Source organism: Cottoperca gobio, chromosome 16 (assembly GCF_900634415.1).
Source record: "Cottoperca gobio chromosome 16, fCotGob3.1, whole genome shotgun sequence".
Classification (NCBI taxonomy): domain Eukaryota; kingdom Metazoa; phylum Chordata; class Actinopteri; order Perciformes; family Bovichtidae; genus Cottoperca; species Cottoperca gobio.
The window spans coordinates 19,321,870-19,340,013 of NC_041370.1; the positions used below are offsets into that span (position 1 = coordinate 19,321,870).

The window sequence follows — 18,144 nt, forward strand, 5'->3', positions numbered from 1 at the left end:
TACATTCAAGCTCACGCTGATTTGATTTGATTTGATTTGTTGTAGATTATTTTGTAACGTGAATGCTGCATTTCTACAGTTTATCTCGCAATCTAAATATAAAATAATTACAGCCGTGATAACGTCCCAGAGTTATAAAATCCTGTCTCAGTGTTGGAAACGTTGTGCTGTGTTTAGTTCTTCAAACACATATATCTGTTGCTCAAACCAGCTTTGGATTGAAATGTCCCTCACTGTGCTTACTTATTAATGACATGTCAGTATCCTGCATTCTCTCTGATTCATGGAATACATGTGTATTGAACAAATATTATTGAAAGGGAATGGACAATGTTCTGTCACGAAACATCAAGTACAAATAGTTTCCTATGTGTGTGTTACAATTACAGCCAGCCTCTGTCTCTTTATCATTTCAACATGACATGGAAAGGCATACACTCTGTGGGATTGTACTCGAGCCTGAATGGTGCTGCAGCCGCTCCAGTCAGGAGTAGTTCGGAAAGCTCAGCAAGAATGATGAACACCAGATGAGTCATGAATTCTGGCTTTATGGAAGCAACTATGTTGTATATCTACTTGCTGTGATGCTGTGAAGTGACCCAATAACACCATTTCCCTCCCCTTCAGTTGTTTAAGATGAGTCATTTGCCCATGTCGTGCCACTCCATGACAAAACACACACTACACACAGAGTAGAGTTGGTTTTATAGTTTTTATTGTTTTATTCTCAGTTAAGTGGCTGGTCATGATTTATTACACATACAATAATGAAGAGGATCTTTACATTCATCCACAGGATCCATTCAGAAACAACACTACACAGCACTCACGAGGCTCAAGCACACACAGCCAGTGGGAGAGATGCTTTTTAACACATGTGGGATATGTTTGAACAGCACAAGTGGTAGTGCTGAGTTTATTTTTCTCAGAAAACTTGCAACTTACACATTCCCAAGCAACACCTTGTAATGTGTCACTACTAAGTTAGTTACAGAGCACCTTTTTGAAATTGTGTTTTTTTTTTATTAACCACAAGAAGGCAACACAGCACATACATTGGTAGTCAGGAGGAAAGGCACGAGGGTTTTGTGAATTTAATTTACAGTATGTGTGTCGTGTGTGAGATAGAAACAGGGACGACAAAGGAGAGAGACTACACAATGCAACGAGGAAAGGTCTGAATCTGGCATCATGCTACAGCACCAACATTACGCTTCAGATTAAGAGTCTGGCTAAAGGTGGAAAATGATTTGTTAGTCTACTATTATCTCATGGACTGAAAAAGTGACTCATTTATGTTTTTCAGTGACTATTCCAGAGAATATGATTTAGAAGGTTTAGAAATTACATTTTTGACCACAAAGACCACAGCCAACCTTAGGCCCTATGAACACACATAGATCAACATCACATTTAAGACAGGACACTTGACTACAGCTAAGGAACAAAGGTTTGAATGAAAACACACAGTGACAAAATGGCTCTCCATGAGAATGTAAAACCTGTTAAACACAGTTTGGGTTGACAGAAAAGGTTTGAGGGAAAGACAAAGACAGTGTGACGAGACAGAAAACCGCTCTTTTTTAAAAAGAAGAACAACCCGGCCTTTTCGCCTAATCAGCAAGCGGCAATGACGGTCAAGTCAGTCGGACTTGCAACAGCCGTAAACCTTCAACTGCTCCGGATGTGCTTCAGTTTAGCCAACTTTTTTGTTAGAGGAATCATCGAAGACGTCCATTAAAACTCAAGCACGAGTACAGAGAGCCATTGCGGGGCGGGGGTTCATTCGGGCTGCACATGTGAGCGGCTTCGGGATCAGCAAAAAGTTCACGCTAAAGATGATGACTGCACAGACTCAGCACAACGCATGCAGGGGGGGGGGGGGGCAACAGATTGTGTCGCTATCTACCAGCCAAAGGGGTGGGGGGGGTAATAGGATGAGATGAGGGGTTTAGCGTACGTTAGAGTGTTATCAGAGGTGGAGGGGAAGATGAGATTACGGGGTGACAAGAGTTCCTCCTTTTCTTCCTCTTTTCCCCACTTTAGTCCCGCGATCTTGAACGTCTGCCCTCGTGCTGTTGGAAGGGGTTGTAGAGGGGGACCTCAGCGTTTGCTGGGAGAAGCACTCCTGCTTCCCTGTATAACACACAAGACATATCTGATGAATATATGCAGGCGGCAATCCTCCAGCTGTGGATCAGCATTAAAGGACTACTCTGGTGTTTTTGGAGTCTGGCCCTTTGGTCTGTGATGGGAGTTTTCAGCTAAGCAGACAGTGTTTAAGCTCGTTAAAGGGGACATATCATGCTAACTTTCAGGTTCATACTTGTAATTTGGGTTTCTACTAGAACATGTTTACATGCTTTAATGTTCGAAAAACACATTATTGTTTCTCATACTGTCTGAATATAACTATTGTTTTAGCGCCTGTGTCTTTAAGACTCCCTCCCGAAAAAGCCCAATCTGTTCTGATTGGTCTTCTGTATCTGGCTCTCAGCGTCTCTGTCACTGCAGCCGGGGAATGACTGTAACAGCACTGTAGCCGCACTTTCTACTACAGTATATTGTAATTATAGGCGATAAGTTGTAACAGAAAAGGTTTATTCTTCATCATTGATGAAGGCCATTAAGAATCATCAACAATAGCTGTCTGACTAACTTGTTAAAAAAGAATCTTATTAAAGGACTTTGGGAAAAACAGAGAAAGTATTTCATTAGGCATTCTCAGTTCTTTCATCGATCCTCGGAGTTACACTTCTAAGCTGTTACAAGTTCTCCTACTGAATAATGAGACCAGGGCTTAACATAGGGAAGTCAGAGTAGCCCTTTAATGTGAGAAATAGTTTGTGGGAAATCTTCAGGCCTGCAATGATGCATAGTTATGAAAGCTGATACAAGACAACAAAACAAATGGAGATAAATGATATGTTACGAATGATAAAGATAAAAAATACTCAAAGTAAATCAAATTATTTAGAAATGACGACGCTATGTCAATATGATATTAAGCCTAAATATCTTAGTATCTCATAATTCTGATATAAGTCAACATTTGGATTTATAATTTAGCTTTAGAAATGTAATATTTCATCTCATAATCTAGTATTTCATAATTTTGATTTAAGTCAGTTTTCTCTTATATTCTTTGATCTTTATGACTTAATACTCCACAAGGCTGACTTAGTAAATCATAATTCTGACTTTGAATCACATAGTTTTGAATTACCATGAGTATTTTTATTTTTAGCTTCCCTATGCTGTCATTCTTTGATGTTTCCTTGGCAGAGTTGGGCTTCCATACATGTCTGACATTTTCATCGCAGGTCTTAAATCTTTTTTTTCAATCTAGAGAAAAATGGTCCTCATTGTGTTGAAAAATGGTATTCGTCTGTCTTTAAAGTAAAAGAAAAAAAATATAATCAAGTTTCTACAGGTAGTTACACGAACAAATGGGTTTTATTTGTGGTTGACGGCATTCCATCTTTTCATATACAAACCTCCCAGTCTTCCATTTGTTTTCTGTCTGATTAGACACCATATGTTCATCACAAAGCTGTCTCTGAGACTAGATTGTACTTATTCCACCCCACTCTCTGACTCAGATAAAAACGTGGGAAGAGTAAAGGATTCTCAAAGGCAGAAAGATTATACAAATGAGACAAATCTTTATGGATTTCTTAGGAAGATAATCCACATTGTGCGAAGCTTTTATTGCCCCTCTTCATCAAACAAAGGCTGAGGACTGAACATAACTCAACATACAGCATAATCTGAAAATGAAAGCAGAAAAATGAATAGAAACAAAGCGTGAAACATTAATTAAAAGTTATTATGGCTTTATGCTCACTGTATACCTCTGTTATGTGTGACAGATACGGATGGAGTGATAGTGTGATGGCACTGAGTCAACGCTAATTAGCCGCATCAGATTTGAAAAGAGCGTCCCAGAAGTTTGTCATCTCCAGAGTTTGGTGACAACAATTTATCCACTAAAGATGATGAGTCATCCCCAGGGACATTTTCAGTAATTGCTAAACTAAGTAATGTAAGGTACATTGAGAGAGGCTGGCTATTAAAAACATAACAGGTAAAAACTGTCAGAGCATGATATCCGACACTCTTTAACATGACATCAAAACAAATCAACGAATAAGAAGCTTCTCTGGAAATCACAAAATCAAGAAGTTGGGAAGTTAAGCGCAGATAAATGTGCAGAAGCTGAAATATTGAAATTTAACGCTCCACGGTATCAGATTGAACTTTCTGTGAGGGAGCTTGAAAACCTAATTTCACTGAGTCATACCAGGAGTGGGTAGTTTGGACATTTTATGTTTCATGTTGCAAAATGGGGTTACCAACCTGTAAGTGCTACTTCAGTAAAAAAATATATATATTGTGTAATTAATAGTTTTCTAAAAACTCAACGGTTCCAAGGTCAATGTCTCGAACACACAGGTACATGTTTTAACCCGGCAATTTTTCAAGACTTGAAAAATCAGTAAAACTTTTATATAACTACCCAAAATCAATAACAGGATTACAAATTGTTTGTGTTTACATGTCATTCAGTTAATGCCTTATTACACACTGTGACATTGTAATAAGCAACCCTAACGTCACCTGATAATAATAATAATAATAATAGATTTTATACATAATTGGCCAATGAATGATAGCTTTTTATACTAACGGTCCGTTTTATATTCTGCCAGCATTTGTGTGCAGTGTGTCCTCTGAAGCACTCGAAGGCCATGCTTGACAAGTTATTGATAATATTTTTATAATAGTGTTATCTTTTAAATGTTGCATGAGCAACCACCCTCCCTGTAAAGCAGATACAGTATGTTAGCCGTATCCCAGCTGGACCCTTACAACAACTTGATCTACCATCTTTGACGTGATCATATCAGCGCGGGTATAAAGCTTGAAGCATGCAAGATGATCAATCTTTTCTCTGAAAGCCTCTTATTATTATTCTGCTGCTGCAGTAGTAATGAGATTAGGATGTATTTTAAGCATATCAATGTTGAACAAATGTGGAGTGAGTTAAACTCAAGTATGCCTCCATCACGAAGCAGTTACTCACTCTGCGGCTGATATCATCACTGAGGCAGAAGAAATGAAAAACAGGGGCAAGAAAGTGATTAGGGATATATAACTTTTTCTATGTGATTGGACTTCCAGAAAAGAGAAGTAGTGTAGAGAGGTTGCTGGGAAATAACTTGGAAAGTGTTTAACAAGCAGATTTTTACCATTTTGAAGATCCTAGTCAGGGTGCCTTTGCCGTCCCCTGCACTGGCCTTCTTGGCTTTAGCAGACTGTGACTTCTGGTCGCCCTGTCAGAGGGAGAAAAAGAGGCAGTGAGTTAAAAGAGTCTTAGAGATGTACGGCGAGGGATTAACATGTGCCCGACCTTCTTACAGATAGCCACCGATTCCAATTTCAGAGAGAAAGGAAAGAAGAGAATATAAAGCATCTGTCTCTGGGATGTGCTCGGGGGTGATGTAGCTGTGTGCTCGATCAAAACCCAAAATATTGGAGGCAACTAGGTTTTGATTACGGTGCAATCCAATTTTGCCTGACTTTTAGGGTATAGTATTGATGGAAATCTGGCAATGTTTTCAACGAAGAACTTTGTTTGAATTATGCATGAGTAAGAATAAAGCAAAGTTTGATAAAAGTTGGTTTTAGAATTTATAACCACCGCAGGGTCATTTCTTTGCGAAACTGTTGACTTTCTGACAGCATGCAGGAGTATCACTTTTGACCACCTCTGGTACCTGCGTGCTACAGTATCGTGACCGCATGGCACATGAAATGACACCAAAAGGAAGGAGAAAGGAGGAAGTTTTGAAATGAAACAAGGCTACTGAAGAGCAGAACCATGCCTGTGTTATCATGAATATACAATGTATGCACATGATATGGATAAGCCAGGCTGCAAAGCTCTAAAATGGGTATGATGTATTTGGAAATGGACTTAAATCGGAAGGAAATGAGGTCGTTATCGCTGATGTATGGACAGATTACAGCGGCTAAAGTGGTGGATGGAGGCTAAATGAGAGTAAAGCCACAGGCGTCACACAAAGGCTGTTTGGGAGGATGACCTCACTTGCCCCCTCGGTTTAATTAGGCATGACCACCTACCAGGCCCATCTTGGCAGCTAGTCCTGTCCACTAGATGTGTAGAGAAACAAGAGACAAGGACAAGAGGTAAAAGGGAGAAGGGACAAATAGAAATGTGTCTTACTCAACGCAAAGGCAGGATGGGAAGGAGAGGAGGGTCCGTCCAGGAGGGAAAGTCACAGGGTCACGGGGGGGCAGGAGCAGATGAGGAACAGAGGGAAGGGAGGCAGATATGTGGGGGGGAGGAGAGAGTAGCGAGGCAGATGCTCACATTGGAAAGAGCACACATTTAGTGACATTCAGCAGTAACACAGTATGCAGAAATATAAACCAGGCACAAGCGTTTAATGCATTGTGTTTAAATGCTTGAATATCTTATCGTATGTGCATTCGTCAAACCATATCAAAATGTTGATATTGCAATTTTTGTGCATCCTATGTTTGCAAAATTGCAGTGAATGGGTTTCAAATGAAATGGCTCACGACTTAATATTTACTGAAATCATATAAGGACCACTTGCAATATGATATTAATAAGTCCTTTATATACAAAAAATTATGCAATGGATGTGTTGCTGTCCATCTAACAATAACACATTATGATATATTCTTTTGTACATATTTGTATATGTGTGAAAGTAATTTTCAGCTTTAATAGTGGAAACATAAAGCAGACTCACCCTAGACTTGGGAGGGGCAGGTGACACCTGAAGAGCAGTTAACCGCAGAGAGAAAAGAGACGCGACAGTTTGTGAGCGATTAGAGAGTAATAGAGGAGCAAAGAGACAAACATGGAGGGAGGACTGGAAGAAACGGGGATGGTGGCAACACTGCTGATGCAATCTCCTACTCCTACTGTGAAAGGTATGGTGTATTATTTGTATTACTCACGATCGTGCGGAAGAAGTGGACCACTGCGTTCTCTGCTCCACGCTTACGTGGGGAAGTCGCAGATTTCTGAGGGCCTGGAGAGAGAGCACCACGGAAAGATCCCTGGGAAGGAAAAGAGAAGAGGAAAGGAACAACAGTCCTACTCGTTAAATCGTTGTAAAGTTATGCATACAATGGCTGAACTCTCGCATGAGAATTTGATGCCCAAATTCATTTTAAAGGGATTTTCTCAAAGTCTTTAATAATTTATATTTTATAGATAGCACTTGAATTCTTAAGAAAAACAAGTAAAACATTCCCTGGGGATGAATACTTAAAATAATGCAAACATATGTGTAAGTCGTACTGTTGCTTGTCCCACTTACCTGATGAACGACGAGAACAACAACACATTCAACAAACTTCTTTACCCTTAAAAACTCTGCCAAGTCAGAAGTGGCTGCTGAGAGAATATATTCTCATGATCAGTGCTTCTGACTCTCCTGATAACTTCCATCCAGCCACAGATATTCACCGTAGCGGCCGCATTAACAGTAACCTTACGTCGCAGATGACTCACACCTCATTAACCCACATCCCAAACTAGCAAAAACCTTTGGCAACATGCTGTTAATAGCAAATTAAAATGGAGTTGAGGACACCGATATTTTCCTGGAAAGGGTATGATCTGATCAAAGAAGACTAATTATCAACCCAAAGAACAAATCAATGCAGCTCAGTTCTTCAGTCAGACTTTAGAAAGAATGTGTCAAGATGAGTGTTTAAAAAGATCGATATCCTCGGCCTTTTAAGCCTGGGAGTAAAAACATTGACGGGTTACGGGTAGGTAACATTGGAGATGCCAGCAAGAGTACACTAGATTTTTTAAATGATCTAATCGAAAAACCCAGCCCAATGTTGCAGACTCTTTCCCAATGGAAGTAGCTCGCAGCACTTACTCCAAAATCTAAATTTAACAAAAAAGTCGTCAAGTTGGCAGCACTGACAATCCGTCCCTCCATTCAAAGCCACTGCCCCAAAATTATCACAATGAAACAGCATGGCTATTGTTAGTACTCACGGCTGTCAAGCTAGCAGCTTGTGGAAGACTCCGGAGACGTGTAATGAGTGTACGGGCAGAGTGCACGCAGGTAAACAGGCAGGTCAGCTTTTTAGAGTCATGCGACAGCCACAGATACCGGGTATCTTTTTGTCAGAGCATTAATATGGTTGATTTTGATTGATATTGATTGCTGTAGGGATGTAAAGACCATTTGAAAAATACATTACCCACCTTAGCTTTAAAATAATCCTTTTTCCACCCACTCAGTATGTTCGGTCTTTTTTAGTTAATGTTACCTCATTCATCCCTTTCTCTGACCCTGATAATGTGTGTGTGTGTGTGTGTGTGTGTGTGTGTGTGTGTGTGTGTGTGTGTGTGTGTGTGTGTGTGTGTGTGTGTGTGTGTGTGTGTGTGTGTGTGTGGGATGGAGGAGCGGGAGGGCGATGACCTGTTGATTCACATCCATTATCTCACATCAAAGAACCTTAAGGTAACAGAAAGAGGGGACATTTACACAATGCAAGAGATGGGGTGTTAGATTATACGTCACCTTTACTGTCTTTTATGGGTTCTGTGAAAGTGGACCAACCAACAATTAGATCAATACAGTGTAGGAAACAGAGGGAAATAAAGGTTTTCATCTAGAATTCACCCAAATGGATATCTAGACAATCATGGCTTATATATAGAAAATAATTTCAGTTCCATTTGGAGGAAAACAACTGTATTATTCATGAATGTATAAAAGGACTATTTCAATCATTTGAATAGAAGTAAATAACCTTTCTATTTTTGACGTCATGTGTATTGCAGCTGTGTAGCTCCACCTGTGCATCAATAGTGACCCCTTAATGATGTGTTCTTGAATAAGTGTGTGCCTCTGTGTGTTCTTATTCCTGTCATGATGTAAATGTAAGGGATGGGAAACGGAGGCTGAAATGAAAGGGAGGCGAGAAAAAAGAAAAGCCTTTGTGGCCACTATCGTGCCTTTGTTAGGGAAAGGAGACGATGCGGAAGAGATGGGAGAGGTTTAGGACATCAATGATGAAGAAGACTTTCAAATCGTGAGCAGTGACACTGAGGCTTTCTTCCAAGTCGGAGCTGTTGCTAAATTAAAAGTTGTTCAGTTCTTTGATCTTCCTCTCACACTTTCACTGCAGTAGTGTTTGAAAATAGGAAGGGTTACAATTATTGATCCCTGTTTGATGTCTGAAGTAGCTAAGATGTGTGTGTGTGTGTGTGTGTGTGTGTGTGTGTGTGTGTGTGTGTGTGTGTGTGTGTGTGTGTGTGTGCATGTGTTACAGGCAGATAATACACACACACACACACTAGTTGGAGTATGGAGTTTTGATTTTTCTTTCATTTTTATCATTATAACAAAAAATACATATTGCAGAAGAAAATAAAAAGTTCATGGATTTCCTGAACTGATATAGGTTGAATTACAGTGTGTGTATTTTAAAATGTAGACAAAAGACCAAATAAAATGTCTTATAGTAGTAGCTCGACATTCTAGGAGATAAGCTTGTTGTGATGAAGATATTGGACCAGGACAAGGTCAGTTTAGAGCAAAGACTGGGAACAGGGGGAAACAGCTTGCCTGGCTCTGTCTAAAGCTAAAACAAGACTAACAGTAGCCATGCTAGCATCTCTGTGAGGCTGTACTTAAGCTTAGCGGTGCTTGAAGCTACATGCTAACGCTATGATGGCAACATGCTTACACTGATGAGTCTAACACGCTGATGTTTAGCAGATATAGGCTAATGTTTACCATGTTAACCATGTTAGCATGCTAACATGTTTTAATTAGCACTAAACACAAAGTAGCCTACAGCTGAGGCTAACGGGTCTGTCAGTTTTGCAGGTATGTGGTCATAAACCAAAGTAGGCTACTGGACAAATTAAAACATATATCCTGATTGTGTGTTCCATAAAAAGTAAGTGGCTCACTAAAGTTGATTTTAATTGATCGTTGTGTGGAACATAAATGTAGCACATTTCAAGGCAATAGGCTACAGTTCAACTGTTTCTTTTCACATTTCACTTAAAACCACAAATGTCGACCAGATGGTGGTGATAACAGAAAGAAATGCACCAACGTCGTTAGGATTCATCCTCTGGGGACCATGAATATGTATGGAATCAATTCCATCGCAATCCATCAAATAGTTGTTGAGATACTTCAGTGTGGACCAAAGTGGTGATTGACCAACATTGCCATCCCTACAGCCATGTGGTTAGCTAAGTCAGACTACCAGCGACCATAAAGCTCACCAATTAATATGTAAGATCTAATTATTAAATAAATCTCAAACAAGCTAATAAGTGATCCAGGCTATGTGTTTCCCCTTTTCCAGTCTTTATGCTAGTCTAAGATAAACTAAGCTTCATAGTCAACACATTAGCTATGATAGAGGTATCCATCTTATCATCCAACTGTCAGCAATAAAGTGAATAAGTGTGTTTCCTAAAATATTGAACTGTTCCTTTAATGTTCATATCTGAGCTCTCAAATGAGGAAAGTGAGATAACAGGATTCAGGACACAGATTGAGCTACAAGGTATTTGTGCCCTGTGGCTCTTCCCAAAGGACAGGTTAATGATCACAACGGCCTCCTCTGAGGTAAGAGGTCAGGGATCTGTGTTATTATGGATGATGCTTAATAATTCATCCTGAGCAGAGGATAGGACTTGGATATTCTTCTTCATTACTAATCAATATCATGAAAAAATACTTCCAACCAACTTCTCACTGAACATATCAAAAATGTGCAATTAACATTTATCAAGGCTTTACGCAGAGATATCTGCAAGCTCATTTTCAAGAAATCAGTTATCTACCCTGCAGCACAGAGAGTCACTCTTAACATGTTCTGGCAGAGGAGTGACACAAACATGGCAGCAGCAGCTGGCTGTTCCCCTCAGAAGGCAATCAGGTCTAATGCCTCGCAAAAAGAAGGCTAATTAAATCCTCATCTACGCTGTCATATAGAAGTGACGAAGAAACATTTTCTCAGAGACTGAATGGTAATGATCAAGGAGTTTAGAAAAAGGGGAAGGTCATATAGATTTAGGTAGGGAAGGTAGTTTGGTAGTTTGGCAATTGCTAATTCCACTTCTGTTGTGTTTATCAAATTGAAGTTAAATTTGCACATCATCTTAAATTTGTTGTGCTCTTGAGCTCTGGGAGGCGCTGTAGAGTCCCTGTGACGACTACAAATGTGTCTAAGGAGTCAGAAATAAGAAGACATTGACATGAATTGTTTTAACTTGTCTTTGCTCGTCTGTTGTTCGGTGAGCCAAAGACAAATTCCCATCCTGGTACACAATAAAGATTTATTGTATTATTGTATTCAATGACCAAATGACTTGTATCAATCAAATGTATTATATACTTTAGGGTATTATCGGGAGGCTTTTGTCATTTTGTAAGTGGAAGCTCCAAAATATATATACTAATGCTGGAGAGGGGACATGCTTTTAAAAAATAAATAAATAGAAATATTGCTCAGCCACCCTCCCCCTCAAATAAATGTTGTACAGTCCCTAAAGTCTAATTACATTAACTATATTTGCTAAGGAGCACATTAACAAATCTTACAAGTGAAATGCTTGAGCAATATTTGTGCTTGTATTTCTTGAACTTAGAGGCTACATGCTCAGAGGCGGTCTTCCTCCATGTGTGACTGATAAAGCCCGCTTTGAATTCTGCAGTATTGATCATTTCTAGTTCGTCTCAAAATCTAAGACACGGTTTGTTTCCCTTGTGCACTAATATCCTGTGCCAGGCTGTACTTGTTTCTTCGTCCATCCAACAAATAGAACACGAACACACATTTTTACTTCTTAAATAGGAGACTGCATCGACTGAACTTCTCGTTTCCTTTTGTAATCCCCGTGACGAGCTGATGCTATTTCAATTCATACACGTTTCCAGGAAACAAGAACACGTGGCGATCACAAAGCTGGGCAAAGAGTGGAAAGAGTGAAAGAGTGAAAGGTGTTTAGTTCTCTCTTCCTTCCATTTCATCTTTGGCTCACACAAACAAGTCGAGCCAGTTATCTATTACTCAGTGTTATCAGTGTGGATATAAACAGCAGCTCTGCTTTTCATTAAACCTTGTTTTGCAGTATGTTCGTGTGATTGATTTACTCTCAAGTTTTATACATTCTTTGTTGCTAGGAGCTGATCTGAGAAAGATAAAATAAATAAATAATTGGAGTGATAACTAATCCGAGTGGCTGGTTGTTATCAGTCATTAACAAAGCAGTTAAAACCCAACACATCAAACGACTCCCAAAACGAGCGCTCTATTTATCGTTGTGAAACGGTTGCAGTTTTAAACGCGTCAAGAAATTGAACTAATTTGTTTTGTTTTTAGGCAACAAAACTACCTGGTTAGGTTTAGAAAATGATCATGATTTGTGTTAGTTGTTACTTACTTAAGTAGGCTGTGACATAGTTACTACATCGTAGTATGTGACGTGGTTACATACTAAAGTAATCACGTAATGTAGATACGTCGGTAAGTTAAAATAGGGTGAAAGTCCTGTGAATGGTTACCCAACCTCCTTGCTCTTTATAATACCCCACCTGACCTCCTCCTTTGCTCCAGTCATACTTATTACGGCCACTAGAGTCCGCTGTCTAACAACAAACATAAACATGGCACGTAACGAGCTGCTTGCACAGACGACCTATGCTATGCGGCCGTTTTTTCGGTTAGGACAGCTTGGTTAAAACAATTTATTAAACTTTTATAACAGAAAAAGAACCAAAAAAAGAGACATCAAGCATAAAAACAAAGAGCGCTGAGGGTTGTTGTTAAAGAGTTTTAATCAGGCAATAATCCAAAAAGCTTTAGAACAGGATCGGGTTAGGAACAGGTCACAACAGATACAAACACTGAAAGTTGAAGGAGTTACAAAACAAAACAGTGATCAGCAGCGATCCACTGCTGGTTCAAACAAACTCTCCGACTGGGTCAGAGACACGTGAACCTGAGGTGAGCAGACTGATGTGAGGGGGGGAGGGAACGCAAACTCCCCCTCTTCATCCAAGACACTGGGGTTAGAGAACAGCGCCACACGACTTCTGACTGTGAGCTGAAGCCTGATTTATATACAGTAATCCGGCGTTGCATTTCATATTAAATGAATAAGCAAATTAAAAAACATTCTCTGTTCTTTATGAGTCTTTCTGCTTGTGTCCATGCACAATTAATTTCCCCTCCAATTAGTACATCACTGTCCCTGTCACTTGAAATGATAAAACATCAGACAGCTTTCAGATGCAGATTTGTTTCACGTCCTGAGACTGGAGTTTTGGCGTCATTTCAAAAACTTATGACATTTCCCTCTCTTGTCCCGTCCTAACATTTTCTCAAAACCCAGATTGGTGCTTGGATTAAAGTAAATCAGACAAAAGAACATGGAAAGGAATCAATTTGAAAACATCTCCACACCTTCCTCAGATTAAAACAATTCAGCATTACGCAAATAAACATGCATATTGAAGATCCAATAGAAAACACGGACACAATCTTTCCTAAAGATGCTGCAGCCTGGACGTCAAAGTACGTGTTAAGAACGTCTGTGGAGCATCTGTGCGCACAGACAGGCAGGGCAGATCAGAAAAGAAGCTAAAAAATATCTGTCTTCATGATACTCTTGCTGTAAAAAGAAGCGTTTGCAGGAGGAAGTTAGTGCAGCTTGATCTTTAGCTCGAGGCAACGGAGGTGGGCGAACCCGTCTGTCAATGCTCATCATTTGAAGGCAAACCCTTGGTGAATATACATAAATATATATTTGTACAACTTTGTTTTTAGCAAACCGGTCATCAATATGGAGCGCAATGTACAATTGTATAGCATAAAATATAAGAACATTTAACAAATACTGCGGCAAAATGGTCACCAGTCTAATGTTGAAAGCTTCAGACTTTGTTCTGTTGACATTTTTCCCTGAACATTTCACGAGTAAACTTTTACAAAAGCAAAACAGTATTTGATGAGCAGAAAGCAAAGAGTTGTAGCATACGGTATATATAAAATCATATATTATCCTGAATCGTACACTGAACACCTTTTCATCGTTGAGCTAAGGCGTGGGGGGGATTCCCATACTGTTGCTCTGATTTCTTTGCAAATACCTGCTGATAACAGCACTGACACTGGACAGAAACAAAGCTTAAAATCAGAGAGGATGTTTTTGTTCTTTAAGATTTAGTTTGCTGTAAAGCAGCTCTCCTGTCATGTCTATGTTGCAAGACTCAACATGTTTGGGAGGTTTTGGGATTTAGCATGTTGTCGAGATAACCAAAATAATAATGCTAAATACTTTCACCACATTTGGTTCTGAAGCTGAAACTCCATGTCATCCCTCCAGGGGGCATCACTGAGTGCACGACCCGTGGACTGAGCTGCAATCTGGTTGTTAACAGAGCCAAGCAGCCCGTCATGTCTGGAGGAGGATCCCAGTCCGTCTAAACTGATGGACCAACTGGTGTCGGTAGTACCAATGGAATTTCCCCCAGAACAGCAACACGGACACTAAACCAACATTAAACCTGATCAGTAATCTTTTTATATTTACTATTGGTCAAAATGCTGGTAACTTGACAAAAACAAAGTCATGCAGGTACAAGTCATGAAAAAGCAATGCAGGCCTTAATGTTGCATAATCACTTGCCTGCAAGATAAGATAAGCCTGTTCATACTTTATAGAATGCAGACCCTTTTTTATATTCCCAAACAGGGGACGATAATATGCTCCTAATCTAATATATGTCATTTTATGTTAATATACATCGTATATCTCTTTGATCATGTATAGCATAATGTAATCATTAACTTTGAAAGTCACGTAGCGGACTGCTGAACAGTAGAAGTACCTCCCTGTGGCTGACTTATCACAGATGTGTAAAAAGGAGCCCAGAGACAGCGACATCGACATCAAAGACGCCGTATGAACTCGCTGCAGAGTAATGCCTCTAGTAAAAAATCCAAAATAATTTACCACATCATCCTCCCTAAGGAAAGTACCTGAACTGAACCACGGCTGTTCTTTGCTCCAGTTTGACGTTCTAACAAACAAACAGCAAACAATTCCACCAAATCACGTCTACAACAGATATATTAAATTTAACCGAAGAGAAGAAATGCTACTAATGACAGTACCATTCAAATAAAAGAAATAAACAGAACAATATAGAAATGTATCCTAAATGATTCAAAAATCACAGCTCTTTCTAATAAAAAAATACAACAAACCCCACCCAAAGTCAGTATCCAGTGTCGACTCGCAACCTAGCCAAGTTCGTGTGAATCATAAGACAAAGTGAGACTTCGGCTCACCATAAAAACAACAGTAAAACCAACACGACTCTATATGACAAAATATGTTGCAATGAATTCTTACAAGATCTGTTAAAGAATCAGAAGTAAAAAGTGGTTCTGGGAGTGAATCAGCAGAAAGAACAGATACATAAGGGCTCGAGTTTTCACCTCGACTCTCCCTGCTTCCTCACCTTGGTCTTCCTCTTCTTGTCCCCTCCGAAGAAGTTTCCAATCTGATCCAGGAGGCCGGGGCTCTTCTTCCTCCGGCCCAGCCCGAAGGCGGCCTGTGCGGAGCTGCTTGCAGATGCCATGGTTGTTTGTAGTAGTGGTTGTTATTTGTCAAAGTGTGGGGTTCGTATCACTCTCTTAAATGAGAGACCGAAAAATAGAGGAGGGAAAAGAGAAAAAGAGAGGGAGGGAGGGAACAAAAAAAGCTATCCTAGTCTAGGTCCTGTTCGGGGCTGTCCGAACCGCACTCTGAAGCTGCTCCGCTGTGTTCCTGGATGGTCTGTAGCTCGTCCGATTCAGAGGGTCGCTCTTTGAAGGTGTTGTCCTCTCGGCCCGGGGCATCTCGGGAGAAGAGGCGGGCCAGGTGGGGGCGTGGTGTGGCGGAGTCAGGGTCAGCTGTGCTGGCGTCAGGCCAGGGCTGGTGGGGGCCCTCAGCGCCCGTGGAGTCAGTCACCGCCGGCTTCTCCGAGACGCAGCCATTGTTCTGGTCCGCATCTGCCTCACCCAGGCCTGCGCAGAAAAAACAAGGGTCATCTATGGGCCTGCATGGCACACACCAAAACGCAGCAGCACAATGGCCTCTTTTCACCAGACTGTGCCCTTCCTGCTGCAGCAGAGACCAGCAGGGCTAACATGCAACTTGTTCACTTGGACAAATCTCACCTGAATAACTGGAAACGTATATAGAATTGTGAGATTGAAGACACGAGCAAGTAAAAAGTGTTCATTTAATTCCTTAGAACTGCTTTGTCTCTGAGGGCCATTTTAAATCAAAACAATGTTGTAGCAGGTGTGCTCACGAGTCCCAGCTTATTTTAACTGGAGCACGATGCATTCGAGTGCTTCTCAAAACTGTTCTTGTTTTATTACAGTAACACAATAATAGTGGGTTCACACAATTTTACAATAGAAGCTACTTAACCCTCAACATAGCAACACATTTAGCATACAAGGTTTACCTCCTGGGGTTCCCAAGAGTACGACTGGAAGAAACAACCATTATAACAAAAAAAGTTAATTTGCATATTGTGTAAAGAGTTACAGAGGGCCCTTATCCCCTGATAGTGTGTGACATTTTAAATCAGGACTAATGGCAACATGAGCTGAATAAAAGGTTCCATATTTTTAAACTGTATAGGCAGAAGTGGGTGCTTTTGACTGGGGTCCCCCGGGATACCACTAAATGTTTTGCAATGCACTACGCTGATTCTGTGGCTCAGAAGGTAGAGTGGTTGTCCAGACGTCGGTGGTTCGATCCCCAGCCCCTGCAGTTGATGTGTTCTTGGGCAAGATACTGAACCCCAAATTTCTCCCGATTGCCAACAGTGTGTGAGTGTGTACCTTGTACATGTGAATGGGTGAATGCTGACATGTGTTGTAAAGCGCTTTGAATGCTTGCTAAAATTGGAAAAGCGCTGTATAAACGCAGTCCATTTACTAATTAAAACAGAAAACACAGGTCATGAATAATTGGAATAATACTATAAAGTACCTGTGAGATATGAAAGTATAGGTATAGGGTTAACAATGACATTTAAAATGAACAGGAATCTTCTTGATTTCTTGACATTTAAAGGCTGCACCACCTTTGCAACAGAGTCAACCCTGTGTGGTGCATTACATCTCATCTCACTTCAGCCTTGTAAAAACAATGTTCCTATTAATTCCAGCAAGATGGAAATACAGCTGCTTTTCTAACATCCACTTTGACAGCTATCCATTAAGTTAGCCTGCTCCCACAGCGGAGGACATCCAGTGCATTCCTGCCTCCGAAACAATATCCACACTGTACTGACAGAAATGGTGTAGCACTACACCAGAGAATCTGCATGCCAATATTGTCCGAAACAGTGGCCTGTTGTCAGAGCTGCATAGTTATTACAGAGAAACAATGGGGCCAGTGTCACTAAAATAACTCCTATAAGTATGGATTTTCAACCCAATGCACGTTGACACTTATCTGATTCGGGGCCCGAGAGCTGCGTAGCTGCCGTCTCTGGGTGCAGAGCTGCCACGTACAAGGTTATGATTTATTACAGTTTTAGAGGGAATTACTCCTAAAATGATTGCATCTGGAGAAGCAACACCAGCGTCATAATCTTATTATTTAGTCCAATGAGTTCTACAGCTTGATTCCCTCCTGGCAGATTTGCAAGTCTATCAAAAGTGAAAATAGATAAAGAGCAAATGCCAATATAACTCAGTTTGTAGAGAATGAGACCAATTTTTCTTTTTTTATCGTAGGCATTCATCCTGCAGAGAGACTGAGGGATGAGGATGTGTGACTGTCTCCATCCAGATGGATAGCTTTAGCATTTTCAGATTGTAGAAGAGAAAGGTTTTGAATGCATATGCATTGTCAGCATTCAAAAGTGTTATTGTGAGGAATGTCAGCAAACTGACATGAACATTTCTTATGTTGGACGGACCAAAACCTTATCAGTTGCTTCGGTATAGAAGGCGAGCTCTTTTTCTTCCTTCCTATGAGCGACTTGATAAAGTCTAGTTCGCTATCATGGT

The 18,144-nt window shown here is 40.3% G+C and overlaps 2 protein-coding genes across 7 annotated transcripts in view; both read right to left on the minus strand.

Annotated features, from left to right (window-relative positions):
- Positions 1–698: 698 nt before the first annotated feature.
- mbpb (myelin basic protein b) lies at positions 699–15,859 on the minus strand. 5 transcript variants are annotated; one of them, XM_029452004.1, is made up of 7 exons: positions 15,588–15,859; positions 7,018–7,119; positions 6,807–6,833; positions 6,148–6,177; positions 5,253–5,336; positions 5,087–5,105; positions 699–2,136 (listed from the first exon to the last, which is right to left on the minus strand). In XM_029452004.1, exons 1-6 carry the CDS (start codon positions 15,705–15,707, stop codon positions 5,103–5,105), a joined length of 366 nt encoding a protein of 121 aa, XP_029307864.1. In that variant the 5' UTR covers positions 15,708–15,859; the 3' UTR covers positions 699–2,136; positions 5,087–5,102. The 5 variants fall into 5 exon arrangements, with proteins under 5 accessions (XP_029307864.1, XP_029307867.1, XP_029307863.1 ...); XM_029452007.1 differs by lacking the exon at positions 6,148–6,177 and having other exon boundaries at positions 5,253–5,327; XM_029452003.1 differs by lacking the exon at positions 5,087–5,105.
- LOC115021505 (myelin basic protein-like) overlaps positions 15,732–18,144 on the minus strand; it is a 46,680-nt gene continuing 44,267 nt past the window's right edge. For both annotated transcript variants that reach the window (XM_029452000.1, XM_029452001.1), the window contains one exon: positions 15,732–16,134. In XM_029452000.1, coding sequence (XP_029307860.1) covers positions 15,836–16,134 — 299 coding nt within the window. In that variant the 3' untranslated portion in view covers positions 15,732–15,835. The remainder of the gene's footprint in view (positions 16,135–18,144) is intronic.